At 42.7% G+C, this 18,307-nt stretch overlaps 1 protein-coding gene across 1 annotated transcript in view; it reads left to right on the forward strand.

Moving 5' to 3' along the window:
- Window positions 1–17,921, forward strand: part of arhgap45a (Rho GTPase activating protein 45a) — an 81,636-nt gene extending 63,715 nt beyond the window's left edge. The window contains exons 17-23 of the mRNA XM_060906300.1: window positions 113–276; window positions 405–593; window positions 6,466–6,603; window positions 10,297–10,535; window positions 12,713–12,953; window positions 14,023–14,089; window positions 14,176–17,921. Coding sequence (XP_060762283.1) covers window positions 113–276; window positions 405–593; window positions 6,466–6,603; window positions 10,297–10,535; window positions 12,713–12,953; window positions 14,023–14,089; window positions 14,176–14,426 — 1,289 coding nt within the window. The 3' untranslated portion in view covers window positions 14,427–17,921. The remainder of the gene's footprint in view (window positions 1–112; window positions 277–404; window positions 594–6,465; window positions 6,604–10,296; window positions 10,536–12,712; window positions 12,954–14,022; window positions 14,090–14,175) is intronic.
- The last annotated feature ends 386 nt before the right edge of the window (window positions 17,922–18,307 follow it).

Below are 18,307 nucleotides of genomic sequence, written 5' to 3' on the forward strand. Positions count from 1 at the left end.
GCTTGCCCTTGAGCAAGGCACCTACCCGCTGCTGCTCCCCAGGCCTTTAATATCATGTAATTATAAGGACGTGTTAATACTGTTTAGTATAATGTTGCTTGTATCATGTCAGGTATGAATGGGATTGAACCAGAGATGGCCGTGCCCACTGGGCCATTTCGAAATGTCGGTCTGTCCAAAGCAGCCAAGACACATCGGTTACGGAAACTCCGTACTCCGTCCAAGTGCCGCGAGTGTGACAGCTATGTGTACTTTCAGGGAGCAGAGTGCGAGGAGGTGAGCTAAGATTAAGCTTAAAACGGACTCTTATGATGCAACATGAGAGCATTAAATTAAAATTAGTATTATTTGCACTTCAGTGCAAATTCAATTCTGACGCTGATGTATTTACTGGTGTGTTGTAGTGCTTTCTGGCCTGCCATAAGAAGTGTCTGGAGTCCTTGGCAATCCAGTGCGGCCACAAAAAGCTGCAGGGACGGTTACAGCTGTTCGGCCGAGATTTCTCCCAGGCGCTGCAGGGCCACTCAGATGGAGTGCCCTTCATCATCAAGAAGTGTATCCAAGAGATCGAGAGGCGAGCGCTCAGGATGAAGGTAAAAGAAGAACTGGGTGTTCAATGTGGGTTGCTGATCTGATAAAGGCATACAGGTTTTTTAAATTGTTGTTCTTATCACGACTCAGAATTGATATCTGGGCTCCTGTGTGTGCTGGAAAACCTGAAAACTTGAACCTAGTCATGAAAAACAAGATTTTTTTACTTAGCTGTTTCTGTTTCTTTTAAGGACTTGATAACAAAGTGATATATCTGACTTGATGTACGCCACCATTTTGTTTTTCTCTACTCATGGTATATAAGCTGATGTCCTAGTAGTAGCGCGTGATTTCTCATATCCAGTGACTGTGGATAGAATAAATCCTAACATACTGTATGTAGCTGTATTTTTCAAAACTGATGCCTCATTTGAGAATCCGTTCACAGGCCTGTCTGTTGATTGAATACTGTAGTCAGTGTTCCTGCTAGCTTTCCAAGAGGGCAGAGCAAGCGCTAATGATTATCGAGGGCAATTTTGCACGCGTCACTATACAATGGTGCTTGAAAGTTTGTGAAACCTTTAGAATTTTCTATATTTCTGCATAAATATGACCCAAAACATCATCAGATTTTCACACAAGTCCTAAAAGTAGATAAAGAGAACCCAGTTAAACAAATGAGACAAAAAATATTATACTTAGTCATTTATTTATTGAGGAAAATGATCCAATGTTACATAACTGTGAGTGGCAAAAGTATGTGAACCTTTGCTTTCAGTATCTGGTGTGACCCCCTTGTGCAGCAATAACTGCAACTAATGGCCCTTTTCCACTACCCTTTTTCAGCTCACTTCAGCTCGCTTCAGCTCACTTCAGCCCGACACAGCTCGCGTTTCGACTACCAAAGAACAGCACGACTCAGCTCGCTTCAGCCCTGCTTAGCCCCTAAAACTCGCACAGTTTTGGAGTAGGGCTGAAGCGAGCCAAACCGAGCCGAGTGGGGCTAGGGGCGTGAGCAGACACTCCCCTGTGCACTGATTGGTGAGGAGGAGTGTCCTCACATGCCCACACATGCCCCACGAGCATGCTGGGATCTGTAAACACCGTAAACCTGGAAGAAGAAGAATTACGAATTACGAGAATTTCTGAAGCCTTATGCGCCTCGCCTCATCTATACGCTCTTGCCAGTATCTGTTGGCGTTGTCGGTGACAACAAGCCACAGCACCAAGACCAGCAACACTAACGACTCCATGTCCTCCATGTTTATTGTTTACTATCCGGGTGGTGAGACTACCGCTTAAAAGATCACTGATGTCACTGTTTGCGCTGCTTAACGACATCACGTAATGTCCACCCACTTTCGCTAACTCCACCCAATGTGTCCACCCACTTCCAGCCAGCGCGGTTGTAGTCGAAATGCAACTCCAACAGCCCCACTCAGCTCCACTCAGCCCAACTCAGCACGGCACAGCTCAGCCCAACTCAGCACAGCACAGCTCAGCCCAACTCAGCCGCATTTGTAGTGGAAAAGCGGCATAAATGTTTGTGGTAACTGTTGATCAGTCCTGCACAGCGGCTTGGAGGAATTTTAGCCCATTCCTCCGTACAGAACAGCTTCAACTCTGGGATGTTGGTGGGTTTCCTCACATGAACTGCTCGCTTCAGGTCCTTCCACAACATTTCCATTGGATTAAGGTCAGGACTTTGACTTGGCCATTCCAAAACATTAACTTTATTCTTCTTTAACCATTCTTTGGTAGAACGACTTGTGTGCTTAGGGTCGTTGTCTTGCTGCATGATCCACCTTCTCTTGAGATTCAGTTCATGGACAGATGTCCTGACATTTTCCTTTAGAATTCGCTGGTATAATTCAGAATTCATTGTTCCATCAATGATGGCAAGCCGTCCTGGCCCAGATGCAGCAAAACAGGCCCAAACCATGATACTACCACCGCCATGTTTCATAGATGGGATAAGGTTCTTATGCTGGAATGCAGTGTTTTCCTTTCTCCAAACACAACGCTTCTCATTTAAACCAAACAATTCTATTTTGGTCTCATCTGTCCATAAAACATTTTTCCAATAGCCTTCTGGCTTGTCCACGTGATCTTTAGCAAACTGCAGACGAGCAGCAATGTTCTTTTTGGAGAGCAGTGGCTTTCTCCTTGCAACCCTGCTATGCACACCATTGTTGTTCAGTGTTCTCCTGATGGTGGACTCATGAACATTAACATTAGCCAATGTGAGAGAGGCCTTCAGTTGCTTAGAAGTTACCCTGGGGTCCTTTGTGACCTCGCCGACTATTACACGCCTTGCTCTCGGAGTGATCTTTGTTGGTCGACCACTCCTGTAGAGGGTAACAATGGTCTTGAATTTCCTCTATTTGTACACAATCTGTCTGACTGTGGATTGGTGGAGTCCAAACTCTTTAGAGATGGTTTCGTAACCTTTTCCAGCCTGATGAGCATCAACAACGCTTTTTCTGAGGTCCTCAGAAATCTCCTTTGTTTGTGCCATGATACACTTCCACAAACATGTGTTGTGAAGATCAGACTTTGATAGATCCCTGTTCTTTAAATAAAACAGGGTGCCCACTCACACCTGATTGTCATCCCATTGATTGAAAACACCTGACTCTAATTTCACCTTCAAATTAACTGCTAATCAGAGAGGTTCACATACTTTTGCCACTCACAGATATGTAATATCGGATCATTTTCCTCAATAAATAAATGACCAAGTATAATATTTTTGTCTCATTTGTGTAACCGGGTTCTCTTTATCTACTTTTAGGACTTGTGTGAAAATCTGATGATGTTTTAGGTCCTATTTATGCAGAAATATAGAACATTCTAAAGAGTTCACAAACTTTCAAGCACCATTGTAGACAAAGAATCCATCATGAAAAATTAGCCATCCTGGGCAACTATGCAAAGTAGATTACTTTTGTAAAATAAAGCAAGCAAATCTAAAACTTCTTAGTTAACCGGTTTAATTCACGGCTTCATAATATCGCGTCCACGTACGTTCACGCTTGATGCGCCTCGAACTGTCGCTCTCATCTACACGCATTTCTGCTCTGCGTGAGCAGGCAACGGTGTGAGGATGTTTTGGAGCTGTTTCCCAGCGTGCTTTTCGATAAACTCTTTCACAGCACTTACAGTACATCCAGCTATTGCCCGTTAACATGACAGTCTAAGGTTAATTAATACCACTGTTAGCAATAATCAATCTTTAATATTTTCTGGGATATTACTGCTAGATTCGATCTAGTTGAACACATTAATGTTAACGACGAGATTTTCTATAGCTCTATCAGTTCTAACTTTGATTTAATTTGTTTAGTCCTCAGCTCCTAGATCTAATTGCGTTCTGGCAAACAGAGACGTTTGGTTCTATGAGCCCCTTGCTGCTGTTAGCAGTCCTTTTTTTCTTTCATTATATTACATTACTTTAACAGCGCTTAGCAGGCACTCTTATCCAGAGCAACATGGAACATACATTGGGGGTTCGGTGTCTTGCTCAAGGGCACTTCAGCCATTCCTGCTAGTCCAGGGATTCGAACAGGAGACCTTTTGGTCCCAAAGCTGCTTCTCTAACCATTAGGCCAAGGCTTCCCCTTTCACCTGTTATGGCTCGTTATTGGAATAAAACAAAATGGTCGCCAGAGCAGGTCCATGACCTTGTGCTCATACTGTGTTCTGATTGGTCAACATTGCAAGTCAGGAACACTTGTTAGGGCACTTTCTTTCTGTGATGGCACATATGTACCAGGCACTTGGAAACTTCTGGAAAATTATGAGTCGGACGCATCCGAAGTGCCCTTGAGGACGGCACCGAACCCTCAACTGCTCCCCAGGCTGCTCTGGGTGTGTTGTACCGTATGTTACTCTGGATAAAATCATCTGCTAAACACCTGTAATGTAATCGAATGTAATGCATATAAATTTGGGTGTGGTACTGGTATTTGAAGGCAGGGTAGATGTTCTGGAGGGCAGGGTGTGGCACTCTGGTAAATAAACTAGCTGGAACACTGGTAGTGTCACACGTGAGCAAATAAAAGCGATATTGAAGCACTTGTTAGAGCGAGAGCGTGTAAATGCATGTCTTCTTGCGGCGTGTACATAACCAAGAAAATATTTGTCACTCATGAATAAGGCACTTCTGAAAACGTGCTTGCTAGTCCTCCATTGCTTAATAGTTATTAGTTATTAGTTTATTAGGATCCCCATTAGCTGGGCACAGACCCAGCTATTCTTCCTGGGGTCCAACAATAAAATCATATACAGTTAAAATTCTATACAATTCAATACATTCATTCAATCAACCATCAATTGAAGACAAAAAAATATATATATAATTTAATTACTTTAATAATGATTTTAAACCTGAAAAATCTCTACCTCGATTCTATTTTAACCTATTTTATATATGATAGGCTCAGATATTTTTTTACGTGTTTTTTGAAAACCACTTTACTATTCAATGTAGTTAACTTGATTGGCAGCTTATTCCATGCTTTAACTGATCTGTATTCAACAGTGCGTATAAATGCATTAGTATTAATCTTTGGGACGCTCAGTCGCCCTGCTGCTGCAAGCCTTGTGTTATATGTATGAATGTCACAACTTTTATAGAGCAGATTATAGTGATTTAATGGAGTCTTGTTATGTAAAACTGCCCAGGTTGATGTTAATAAGGAGACATAAAACCTATCCTCCACTCTTAACCATTGTAAAACTGAGTGCATGTAATTGATGTTTGTTGTGTAGGAACATTGAAGAACAAGACGTGCTGCCTTGTTTTGGACTCGCTGAAGTTTAGCTAGGTGATCTTTGGTGGCATTTGACCACACAATATTACAGTAATCCATTTGCGCTAAAACCAAAGAGCATACAATCCTCTTTCTAAGTTCCTGGGTAAGGAACTGGCCACTACGTCTGAGTAATGCCAAGCCACTACTCATTTTCTTAACCATGTGGTCAATCTGTTTAGACCAGGACAGTCTGGAATCTATGATGACTCCAAGTAGCTTTACTTCCTTTACCTGTTCAATTTGTTCTTTATTAATACCGAGATTAAGTGCTGAGTCATGACTCAATGAATGACTAGAGCCAAAAACAATACTTTTAGTTTTTGATATATTGAGAACAAGTCTATTTTGTTTTATCCATCTTTCTATTGCTCCTAGCACCTTATTTAAAACATGTGTCAGTTCGGCTGATGTTTTTGCAGATGTATAAATGGAAGTATCATCTGCATACATTACAATTTTTGCGTTTTGTACAGCTAAAGGTAAATCATTTGTAAAAATGGAGTACAACAAAGGTCCTAAACAGCTGCCTTGTGGCACACCACAGTCTACATTCACACTACTTGAGAAACTGCCATTAAAATAAACTTTCTGGGATCTATTTGTTAGATAGCTGTTAAACCAATTTAAAGCTGACGTTTTGAAACCATACCTCTCCAACTTTTGAAGTAACAATCCATGATCAATGACATCAAATGCTGCAGTGAAATCTAACAAGACAGCACCACATATTTTTTTGTTATCAATTTCTCGCAGCCAGTCATCAGTCATTTGGGTTAAAGCTGTACATGTTGAAAACCCTTTTCTGTAGGCATGTTGAAATTCTGTTAACAGATTATTCTCAGAAAAATAAAATTGTATTTGATTAAAAACAATTTTCTCAAATATTTTACTAAGTGCAGGGAGCAAACTTATTGGTCTGCTATATAGTGTTAGCAAATGATTTCCTGAAATGACCAGGAACCCTGAGTGTTGTGTTATATTCAGTAAACATTTTGTTAAGTTATTATAAAGGACAATTTAGTAACACTATCATTTGTTATTTTTGCTCATGACACAGAGTTGGTGGTGTGTGTGTGTGTGTGTGTGTGTGTGTGTGTGTGTGTGCGCTCCTTTATAGGGAATATACCGTGTGAATGGAGTGAAGACCCGTGTGGAGAAGCTGTGTCAGGCTTTCGAGAACGGCAAAGAGCTGGTGGAACTTTCACAAGCATCTCCGCATGATATCAGCAACGTCCTCAAACTCTACCTGCGACAGGTGTTTCATCTAACATTAGTTAGATAAGGTTTATTGGCTTATCTGTCTGGGGGGGTGGGGAACATTAAAGGAGAACTGAAATCGTTTTTAAACTCGCTTTATTTCTTAATTAACGTGTTCTTCAATTACGTTTTCGGTTTTAGTAACCTTATATCGTGACTCGTATTGAGGTTTTTCACCTGACGTCACAGGGTCACGTGACGCCCCGGTGTCCGCCATTTTGAAGGTCAAGCTAGCTAATGTCAAGAACAGTAGCTAGTATGTTACTGTAGCAATGTTTACGTTCAGTCATTTGGATGACTGTTAAAACCTTTCAGTCTCAAGTTTTTCCTTTACTGTATTTACTAGTTTACTGTAATTATGATCCGGCAGCTATTTACACCGGATCCAGTGTAAATAGCTGCCAGAGCCGACGTTCCAGCCTGCCCGAGCGCGCTAGCTCCGGCAAGCTCGGACGTCGGCTCCGGCAGCTATTTACACTGGATCCGGTGTAAATAGCTGCCGGATCATAATTACAGTAAACTAGTAAATACAGTAAAGGAAAAACTTGAGACTGAAAGGTTTTAACAGTCATCCAAATGACTGAACGTAAACATTGCTACAGTAACATACTAGCTACTGTTATTGACATTAGCTAGTGCTAGCTGCTAGTGCACTGCTACAACACAGACACCGACCCTAATAATACAGTTCTTGGTCATTGCCTGGTAACAGCAAATTTATAACGGGCCATGTCTCAACAGACTAAGAAGTTATTTCAATGACATTTAATAACATTTTGTTTATCCTGAGGACTGAAAGTAAATGAAAATGTGAACAAACCTTAGCTGTAATAAGATGGCAACCACCGGCTCCAGAGACAACCCACTGATGTAGGCATGTTACCCAGCCTGACACAAAATATTTGTAGGCATCCAAACTCTTATACGCTTTCAGATCAATACCTGTGTATGGCGATGGGTTTTTAACGACATAGGTATACAGATCACGTGGGCCGAAGTCAGGTAAAGACGAGGGCTTCATGTACTTCCGTACGTCAGTGAACAATCCTGGTGGAAGCAGGTAAACATCGTTCTCTAAGCCTGCTAACCTCAATTTTTGCAAATACCTCTCCTTCTGCTCGCCCTGTAAATGCCCTACGTCGCTGGATAGTGAAGGTGTTTTCTGCATCTCGCTCCTTTTTCTTTTATGTTTTTCGTTTGTCGCCTTCCTCGCATTCAAACCGATTCGAGCCGTGACGTCCAAAATGGCAGCATCACATGACTTGGTCACGTGGGTGAAAAACCTCAATTGGCAACTAATCGCAATTAAATATTCTACTTATCGGCCTGTTCGATTTTTAGCCATGTCGAATTTAGTTCGTTTGGTCCACGGCAGGCGTCGCTTATCCGCGCGATCTTCACGAGACTTGTGCGAGACTTCGAAACGTGAAGTGTCAGCGCCGCCATTTTGAAAACTGTTTTCCAAACGAAGTATTGCACAAAAACGAATTTAAATGACAATTACTGCCGACTTTTTTCAAACTTTCCTGATTGCTATCAGAACAAACAAAACTTCCAGCTCGATTACGTCAGCGTTCGAAAGAGGGCGCGCGCGTCTTTTGAGAACGTTGGCGGATGTTGGTCGCTTTGATTTCCGCTGTATGTTTTACTTCCGTCCTACGATGTCTCGCACAGGTCTCGACGAATCTCGTTTACGGCCGTTGCTTTGACATATGGACTGACAGCATATCTCAAACACTCATAACTTGCTACAGACAAAATAGCGATCAAAAATGCATTCCGATATTTAATAAAATGAGATAAATAGAATTTTGATGATAAAAAAAATCTGCCGTCAGTTCTCCTTTAATGGCTTGATGTACAACCTTTCAGAAGAGTAAGCTAGAACATCTCGCCATTCCAAGAACCCTTAAAGAACCTGTTGTTTTACTGTAGTATAGTAAGCTGAGAATTAACGTCATCTATGACTCCTATGCACCACCGCCCTGTTTTATTCTGCTTTAACACTGATTGAGGTTCAGTCGATGTTGGAGAAAAGGAAGCATGAAACAGGGCAGGGCGACAGCTGAGAGAACTTGTGTCAACATGTATCCAGAGTACATGTCTACTTACAAGTTAACCACTTTTCATGTCAAAAGGTAAAGCGAAATCCGAAAACTGGCATTTTGCCACACTGTAAAAAAGAATAGTTGAGAATACTTGAAATTTCAAGGCAACAGTCTGCATTAATAATTTTATGTTTTGCCAACGATGTGCCCATGATAATCCAAACTATGATAACACTGTTATCTTTATTAAGAATTCTTAATAAAGTCAATTTTCAATTCCTCATTCTGCCAACATAGATTTCTCTTTTTGCTGAACAGTGGCATTCACAGTAGTACAAAAAGGCAATTGAGGTTATCTCAAATTTTTTTTTACCTTTATTTGGATAGGACAGTGTAGAGACAGGAAATGAGCAGGAGAGAGAGATCAGGAAATGACCTCAGGTCAGAATCAAACCCAGGCCCCCGGATTTATAGTATGGCGCCTTATCCACCTGAGCCACGACAACATGAACTTCAACCGGAGAGAGAACCACATTGCCCAGCCCTTGCATTTGGGAGAGGAAACCACGTGTCTTGGTCATTCAGAGCATGCGCTGAATAAACACCTGTGACAATTATGTATTTTCAATTCAGATTATTCACTATTGTATATTTACACATCATTGAGGTGCACCCTATCAGTTTGATGTGGATTTTTCTTGATGTGGATAATTCTAAAAAATAGAATTACGCTTTGTTCAAGTAATTCCATATTCACAATTGAATGGACAAGAAAATATGAATAATTATTAACGAACAGAAAAATCCACATCAAACTGATAGGGTGCACCTCAATGATGTGTAAATATGCAATAGTGAATAATCTGAATTGAAAATACATAATTGCCACAGGTGTTTATTCAGCACATGCTCTTAATGACCAAGACACGGGGTTTCCTCTCCCAAATGCAAGGGCTGGGCAATGTGGTTCTCTCTCCAGTTGAAGTTCATATTGTCGTGGCTCAGGTGGATAAGGTGCCATACCATAAATCTGGGGACCCGGGTTCGATTCCGACCTAAGGTCATTTCCCGATCTCTCCCCGTCTCTCTCTCCTGCTCATTTCCTGTCTCTACACTGTCCTATCCAAATAAAGGTAAAAAAAAATTGTGAGAACCTCAATTGCCTTTTTGTACTACTGTGAATGCCACTGTTCAGCAAAAAGAGAAATCTATGTTGGCAGAATGAGGAATTGAAAATTGACTTTATTAATAATTCTTAATAAAGATAACAGTGTTATCATAGTTTGGATTATCATGGGCACATCGTTGGCAAAACATAAAATTCTTAATGCAGACGGTTGCCTTGAAATTTCAAGTATTCTCGACTATTCTTTTTTTACAGTGCAGCCACGTAAGAGCAGAAAGACTTGATGCTCACTTGTGAACATCATACGATGGACTTCCTCCTTCAAACAGTGATTAAATATGATTACAATTTGTGTTATATGAAACAGCGTGGAAGATCGAGTTAGCTGGTGAAGCAGGTACAACAGACTCAGTCATGTCTATAGTCTGTCATTATAAGATTAGATAGAACGCCAAATAAAAATACGAAGGACCACCTGGGAACCTTTGGCGTCACATCATGTTTATTCCCTCTCCAGCTGCCTGAGCCCATTATGCCGTTCCGCATGTATAACGAGTTAATGGGGTTGGCGAAGGAGAGTCTGCACACTGAGGACCCAGACAGAGGAGACGGTGCAAAGGGCCCTGAACTGCTGGACCAGGGAGAGGAAACCGACCCCAAGGTGCTCAACCTGGTCGAGAAACTCAGACAGCTGCTGAAAGATCTCCCGCCAGGCAACACGGCCACGCTGAAATACATCGTACGACACCTGTACAGGTGAACGGAGCAAAATCTGCTCTTTTGAACGAGTCTTTAACATTGTATGATAGATATTAGACAGAATTGCATATTATACAGCAGACAATACTGCCAGTATTATATTTAACAGCTATTCCATGAAATCCAGTCGTACATGAGCTGATAGCGGCTCTAAGTCATGTATGATGAGATTGAATGGAAGAACCGTTTTATTCTATCCACATTCACTGGATTTCGAAAAACAGAGCAGTTTTGTTTTTTGCAAATTCAATAAATGAAAACTTTATACAAAACGTCCGACAAAATCATTTCCGCTTTGACGGACTTCTTAAAAACCCATCGATGGCGGCACAAATTGACTTTCGTGTTGTTTATTTTGTAGAAAGCGCCGTCTCGCTGTCGTGCCGAGGAATAGAATGGCTTTAGACATTTCAGTTCTGTAGTTTTCAAACTCCTTTGAGCTTTTGAACCAGTCTAAAAAAATTCAACAAATTTTAAAGATGAAGAACGTAAACACTTGAAAAATACTTTTATTCCATATTTTGTTGCTGCTTTTTTTGTATTTTGGAGGGTTTTGTTTTCGAGTAGTTTTTATTTCGTCCTTGGTTGGTTCAGCAACACGCGCCGCCATTTTGTTTTTCTCTACTCGTGCTATATGAGGTCATATCCTAGTAGTAGAGTAGCCAATCAGAGCATGTGATTGCTCATACCCAGGGAATGTGGATAGAATAATTATAGTATACGCCAGTGTCCATATGCGATACAGTACGTAGTTACACAAAATTACACATATTTGCTTTGTCCAAATAGTAGTTTATTAGACACGATGCATTGGGTGTCGAAATTTTGCTTCTTGAGTTTTATACTGGCGCGACAAAGCAAGCGAATGTAATTAATAAGTAAAGGATTTTGTAGTTAGCAGTTTTGTTTTGTGGGTGTGTGATCGTGTATCTCATTGCAGAAGACATTGTTTGACTCCAGTAATAGCGTTAATCATAGTATTTTGGACACAGAATACGTTCCTATAACAAACAAAGAAATGGACAAATCGAATTAAAACTCAGTTGAATCACTAATTTGCAGTTCGGCCTTCAAACTCTGGGCCGGAGCTTCTACAAAGCGAGATAGCAAACCGTGTGCTGATGAAAATGTTGATTTGGCTTCAAAATGGCTGCCAAAACTAAAGGAACAAACTTCAGGTAGCAAATATGTTAATGAGCTATATTTGGGGTAAATCTAAATTTAGAGAGATGACAACTCATATCTTTCTCTCTCTCTCTTGCTCTCTCCTCTCTCTCTCACTTTCTCACTCTCTCTACCTCACCCTCTCCCTCTCTTTCTCTCTCTCTTTCTCTCCCTCTCTCTTGCTCTCTCCTCTCTTTCTCTCTCTCACTTTCTCACTCTGTCTCTCTTTCTCTCTCTCTTTCTCTCGCTCTCTTTCTCTCTCACTTTCTCACTCTCTTTCTCTCTACCGCACCCTCTCCCTCTCTTTCTCTCTCTCTTTCTCTCCCTCTCTCTCGCTCTCTCCTCACTTTCTCACTCTGTCTCTCTCTTCTCCCTCTCTTTCTCTCTCACTCTCTCCTCTGTTTCTCTCTCACTTTCTCACTCTCTCTCTACCTCACCCTCTCCCTCTCTTTCTCTCTCGCTCTCTCCTCTCTCTCTCTCTTTCTCTCTTCTCCCTCTCTTTCTCTCTCTCTCTTGCTCTCTTTCTCTCTCGCTCTCTCCTCTGTTTCTCTCTCACTTTCTCACTCTCTCTCTACCGCACCCTCTCTCTCTCACTTTCTCACTCTCTCTTTCTCTCGCTCTCTTGCTCTCTCTCTTTCTCTTTTCTTCTCCCTCTCTCTCTCTCTCTCTCGCTCTCTCCTCTCTTTCTCTCACTCTCTCTCACTTTCTCACTCTTACTCTCTCTACCTCTCCCTCTCTCTCTTTCTCTCTCACTCTCTCCTCTCTTTCTCTCTCTCGCTTTCTCCTCTCTCGCTCGCTCTCTCTTTCGCTCTCTCTCTTCTTCTCCCTCTCTCTCTCTCTCGCTCTCTTTCTCTCTCTCTCTCTCTCTTGCTCTCTATCTCACTTTCACTTTTTCTTTCTCTCTCGATTTCTCCTCTCTTTCTCTCTCGCTCTCTCTTTCGCTCTCTTTCTCTCTCACTCTTGTTCTCGCTCTCTCTCTCTCTGTCTCTCTGTCTCTCTCTCTCTCTCAGAGTGGCTGAGTTAGAGGATGATAACAAGATGAGCGTCAGTAACCTGGGCATCGTGTTTGGGCCGACCCTGATGAGACCTAAACCCACAGGTGCCACCATTTCCCTCTCCTCCCTGGTGGACTACCCTCACCAGGCCCGCATTGTGGAGGCCCTCATTGTCTTCCAAGATCACATCTTCACCCCTTCAGGTTCCCAGCTCATATCCTCATCCTCCCTGCTGACCTTCACCACCCAGAGTCAGGTAAGAGTCAGACAGATAAAAAGCACACAGGACTGAGTGTGTTGGATGTTTACAGGGTGTGACACGGCTAGAGGAACATTGTGTTCTTTTAAGTACAAGTCAGAGGTTGGAGCACATGAACAGATTTAAATAACAGATTGTAAGGAATAATACCTTACACAGGATGGTAGACCGTAATCAAAGTCAAGTAGGGACTCTGGCGTGTCTCACCAGGGCTGGATCTTGGCATAAATAATATCAGCAGCTTTCTAGCATTGCCTCTAGAGGGTGCTATTGTACAGGTTCCCAAAATCATTTTGTCGAAGGATGAGACGGGACCAGAGGCTTGGAAGTCCTTGAGATACTGGTATCCCAGAACTACATCCCATCTCAATTTACTATAACTCTCTAAATGCAAAACTGAAATCTAGCATCAACTTTGTTTTTAGCTCATTCAGCCGACAGGTGATGAGTTCACGCCGTCATGTGTTGTCCGTCGTCTGTCCATCATCCGCATTTCACAAAAATGGCTTCATCTCTCTCAATTCTTCACCAATTTTTATTCTTTTTGGTAGGAAGGTAGGTCTGCCTGGGCTGCATATGGTTTCTACTCAAATTTGCATAATTGCAATTAACAGTGAAGATACGGAGTAATTAAGCCCTAACGAGCAGTTTCCACACAAATCGCTTCTTCTCTTTCAATTCTTCACCGATTTTGATTCTTTCTGGCATGAAGGTAGGGGTACCTAGGGTGCATATACTGTAACTTCTACCCAGATTTACCTAATTACAATGAAGTTATGGACTAATTAAGCCTTAATGAGCAGTTCAACAAAAGAAAATCACTTCTTCTCGGTCAATTCCTCGCCATTTTGGATTCTTTCTAGCAAATATGAAGGTATTCCTAGGGTGTATATAGCTTCTGTATATCGCTTATATATAGTGTATACTATAGCTTGCAACATTTATTGCGCAAGGTGGCCCACTTTAGATCGTTCCTTCTGAAATAGACGGGGCCGGAGTGAGCTACGCCGTCATCGACGGTCTCGTTATTATTTAAGTAGAGCTCATTGTGAGTGTTGCTTTGTAGGAGAGGACTGATGGAGCTCAAGAGGTGGAAGAAGAGCAGAGCAGGCTGATCTCCGAGCAGGACTGTGGTGAGACAATAACACGAACGATCATATATGATACCTGTGAGCTTCCAACTCCAAATGACCTCATTATGGAATCTGTTTTCATCCAGGTAACTCTCTGGGTTCGTATGGTTCCCGCGAGCGCTCTCTGGACTCGGATTCTGACGGAGAGGACATGGGGAAGGTGAGTAAACGGAACATTCTGGTGAGCCAGGAAAGCGAGACCAGCACGGAGGATGACCAGCTAAGCCCCCGAGCGAGCCTGGACCTGAGCACAATCGTCCCAGAGACCATCCCCGAGCTGCCCAGTAACACAGACGACTTCAGAGGAGCAGATACAGAAGAACCGGTAGACCAGTAGAAATCAGAAACATCGGTTCATCCATCCATCCATCCATCCATCCATCCATCCATCCATTTCAGTCTGTAATCCTGCTACGGCAACTTTTTCCCCCAGTGTCGAAAGCGAAGAGTCGAGTTACTCAGATGAATCAGCGCACTCCTGAAAGTCTAATGCACTGAAGATTATTTTAATTTTATAAAAATAACAGCTCTGTTTGTGAGACAGTGGAAAGCATGGTCGTGTATATGATGGTGATATTTTATACTCAGGATATTTTATACTTTGTATTTGAACGCTTTGGGCGCATTTCTAGTCTATAAGGAGTGAACGTAACAAATATGAGTTTGGTAAGAATGCAAGTGAATTTAAGAAGGGGAGTGATAAACAGTCAGCGCACTTCCCTTGTGAAAAAAAATCCGAGACTTTGTTCCACGTGTTCAGTTTCTTTACACTTGCGTATCATGAAAAGCGAAATGATGAAACGTGATGAGCATGAGTGCATACAACGAGTGACATTTTTATCCTTTATAAAGGCTGCATTATTTTCTATGAATATGACAAAATTACAGTTAACGAGCAGGACGACCATGCAGAAAGGTGGAAGTGACCAAATATTCTATGATACAACAGAAAGGTGATTAAAAGAAGTGTGTAGATTAAACTGTATTAAAATAGAAATGAAGTAATCATGGTATGAGAGCATCATCAGAGGGATGGCACGGTGGCGTGTCTCACAGCAAGAAGGTTCTGGGTTCGAGCCCAGTGGCCAACCGGGGCCTTTCTGTGTGGAGTTCGCATGTTGTCTGCGTGGGTTTCCTCCACAGTCCAAAGACATGCAGGTTAGGCTAACTGGTGGCTTTAAATTGACCGAATGTGAGTGTGAATGGTTGTCTGTGTCTATGTGTCAGCCCTGTGATGACCTGGCGACTTGTCCAGGGTGTACCCCGCCTTTCGCCCGTAGTCAGCTGGGATAGGCTCCAGCTTGCCTGCGACCCTGTACAGGATTAGCGTTTACGGATAACAGATGGACTATCATCAGAGTGATTTCATAAACATCCATCCATTATCTATTCTTCGCATGCAACCACGTGACAAAATAGTGTGACGTGTGCATCTGCCACCATGTTGGATGATATACAAATCCAGAATGCCGTCTCGTGTGAACAGTGATGCATCTCTGACTTTTTCGAAATATTCTGATTCTCTGGAGATCTCTGCCAAGTCAAGATTCAGAGAAAAAGCTGAAATTTGTCACTTTGACCCGTATATCTTTAAGTGCTTATTCTGGACCAATTTTGTGGGGGGGTTTTATATGAAAGTATGTCCCTTTACACGCTCATCCAGAAGGGTAATTTTGCACAAGGCCATCTGTCTACAGCAGAAAAAAATAAAATAACAAAACACGTCTGGAAAAATCCCAAGGGAGTCTGGAGCCAGATTCGTGACGTCACCTGCGGAAGCGCCGGCAGGCTGCGCGAGCTTTGCACGGTTTCAGTGCACAGCCTGTGTAGACCAAGCGCTCCCGTTTCTCTCTCATTGTCCGGTCTTTTGGGAAACGATGAGTACTAATCCCATCAAGATTGGTGTTGCTACACCCTCCTACGATACATCTGTTAACCATTTTAATAATTACGCGATAACGTTGAAGAAATTTGCAGAAAACCACCAGGTCGTTTTCTCATAAACAAACCAGCGCTGACGTAGGATTCAGAAGGAGGCGTCCCGCACGCGATTTCACGAAAATCAATGTTTGCCGGGAAATCCAAACGCCAAGTTTTTTCAGAGGCGGACCAATTCGCCTCAAATGGCTTGATTTCAACTGCGAGGTAAAAAAATTGCAGAGAATGCAGAATGTTACAGATATTTGACCAAAGTTTAATATAAAATAGGAGAATTACATCGATCTTGCTCCTGAATTTACTCGTGATATGCACTTTAAAGCCGTCCGATTATACAGCCGTCTTTTGTTCTTATTAAAAAAAAAAGTGCATAAGTAAAACAAAGTTACTGGAACGGCATCGCTAATATCTCACCCGGCAAAGTCGACCCACATTGTTCTGTTTGTGTATCCAAACTCGCTAAGGTTTCTTGCGCTGCTTCTAATCTGGCTTTCTTGACAGACCTTTCATTTCTCCTGTGGCTTCTTGATACCGCGAGATGAGTTTTCTTTCGTCTTGATCTTTTCGTGTCCTGATTTGAGTGTTAGTGCCTGATCTGGATTTGTTTTATCACGTAGGTTTGCCTGCAAGGTGAGAAGCAGAGAGAGTGTTCAATTTAAAGTAAAGTTCAATTTAATCAGCAGGAAACACAGCTTGAATTAGCGATGAACTCTTAAAGCAGTCACCACACGCACATGCGGGTGTAATTACGTAGCTTTTTCTTCATTTAAGTCCTTACGATGGATGTTTTTGAACCACGGCGTACGCACAGCGTTCTCTGGACAGGTCGTCCGTTTCGCTGCTGTTTTGAATTATTTTGGGAATTCTTCCTGAAGACCCGTTTCTCTTTGTCACAAGTAGCATTATTACAGCAATTATACCCCACACAGTCAATCAATCAATCAATCAATCAAAGTCCTTCCCACGCCATGTGGCGCATAGGGCGGCGCCGATCCCCGTTTCCGTAGCCCTCGGCCTCTCGCCTATTACATAGCGAGGGTTACAGTGGGGGGGTGGGTTCTCTGGTAACCACAAGAGTTTGACTCCCCACTCACATCTGTATTGCAGCGTGCCTTGCCAGACGGCAGTAGGTACCATTTTTATGATGGTCTTTGGTATGACCCGACCACGAGTAGAACTCGTACTTTCCCGATCGAGAAGCGGACACACTAACCACTAGGCCAACTCACGGTATCCACATACAAAGTAGGCATTGTCTTTCTTCAACGGCGATGAAATCAAAAGAAAATCACAAAGCGCTGCAGCAGGTCATGCGTGAAGCGCCATCTTGGTTCTTGTTCTCATCCAACATGGCGGATTTCCGGTTTGGAAAATAAGCATGATGTCACATGTACACGAAGAACAGGGCTTATCGGTGAGGGTCGTAGGGACGCTGACTTCAGACGAGAGGTGGGATTCACCCTGGACAGATCGCCAAACTTTCGCAGGGCTAACACAGAGACGGACAACCGTTCACACTCACTGGGCAAGTTAGAGTAGCCACTTGACCGGATCCACATGTGTTTGGACTGTGGGAGGAAACCCAGGCACGAGGAGAACATAGAAACTATATCCAGAAAGGCTCCAGTGGGCCGACAGGCTCAAACACAGAACCTAAGGTGACAGTGTTAACCACTGCGCTGCCTGATTCTTTATTTAAACATTTATTATTTTGTCATTTTATGCATTGGCCACTAGGTGGCGGGATTTACATTTTCGGTTCATCCGTAACAAAACCGTCGTTCTTCCTGAAGACTTTCCTCTGGTGGAAAACATCTCATCTCATCTCATCTCATCTCATCTCATTATCTCTAGCCGCTTTATCCTTCTACAGGGTCGCAGGCAAGCTGGAGCCTATCCCAGCTGACTACGGGCGAAAGGCGGGGTACACCCTGGACAAGTCGCCAGGTCATCACAGGGCTGACACATAGACACAGACAACCATTCACACTCACATTCACACCTACGGTCAATTTAGAGTCACCAGTTAACCTAACCTGCATGTCTTTGGACTGTGGGGGAAACCGGAGCACCCGGAGGAAACCCACGCGGACACGGGGAGAACATGCAAACTCCACACAGAAAGGCCCTCGCCGGCCACGGGGCTCGAACCCAGGACCTTCTTGCTGTGAGGCGACAGCGCTGGTGGAAAACATACTGGCGTTAAAAATCTGAAAAGTAATACGCCTTCCATAAATCTGAAACAAATGTGTCTTTCACCATCTCAACAATTCAATATTT

The sequence above is a fragment of the Neoarius graeffei genome, chromosome 23 (genome assembly GCF_027579695.1).
Source record: "Neoarius graeffei isolate fNeoGra1 chromosome 23, fNeoGra1.pri, whole genome shotgun sequence".
NCBI classification, from domain to species: domain Eukaryota; kingdom Metazoa; phylum Chordata; class Actinopteri; order Siluriformes; family Ariidae; genus Neoarius; species Neoarius graeffei.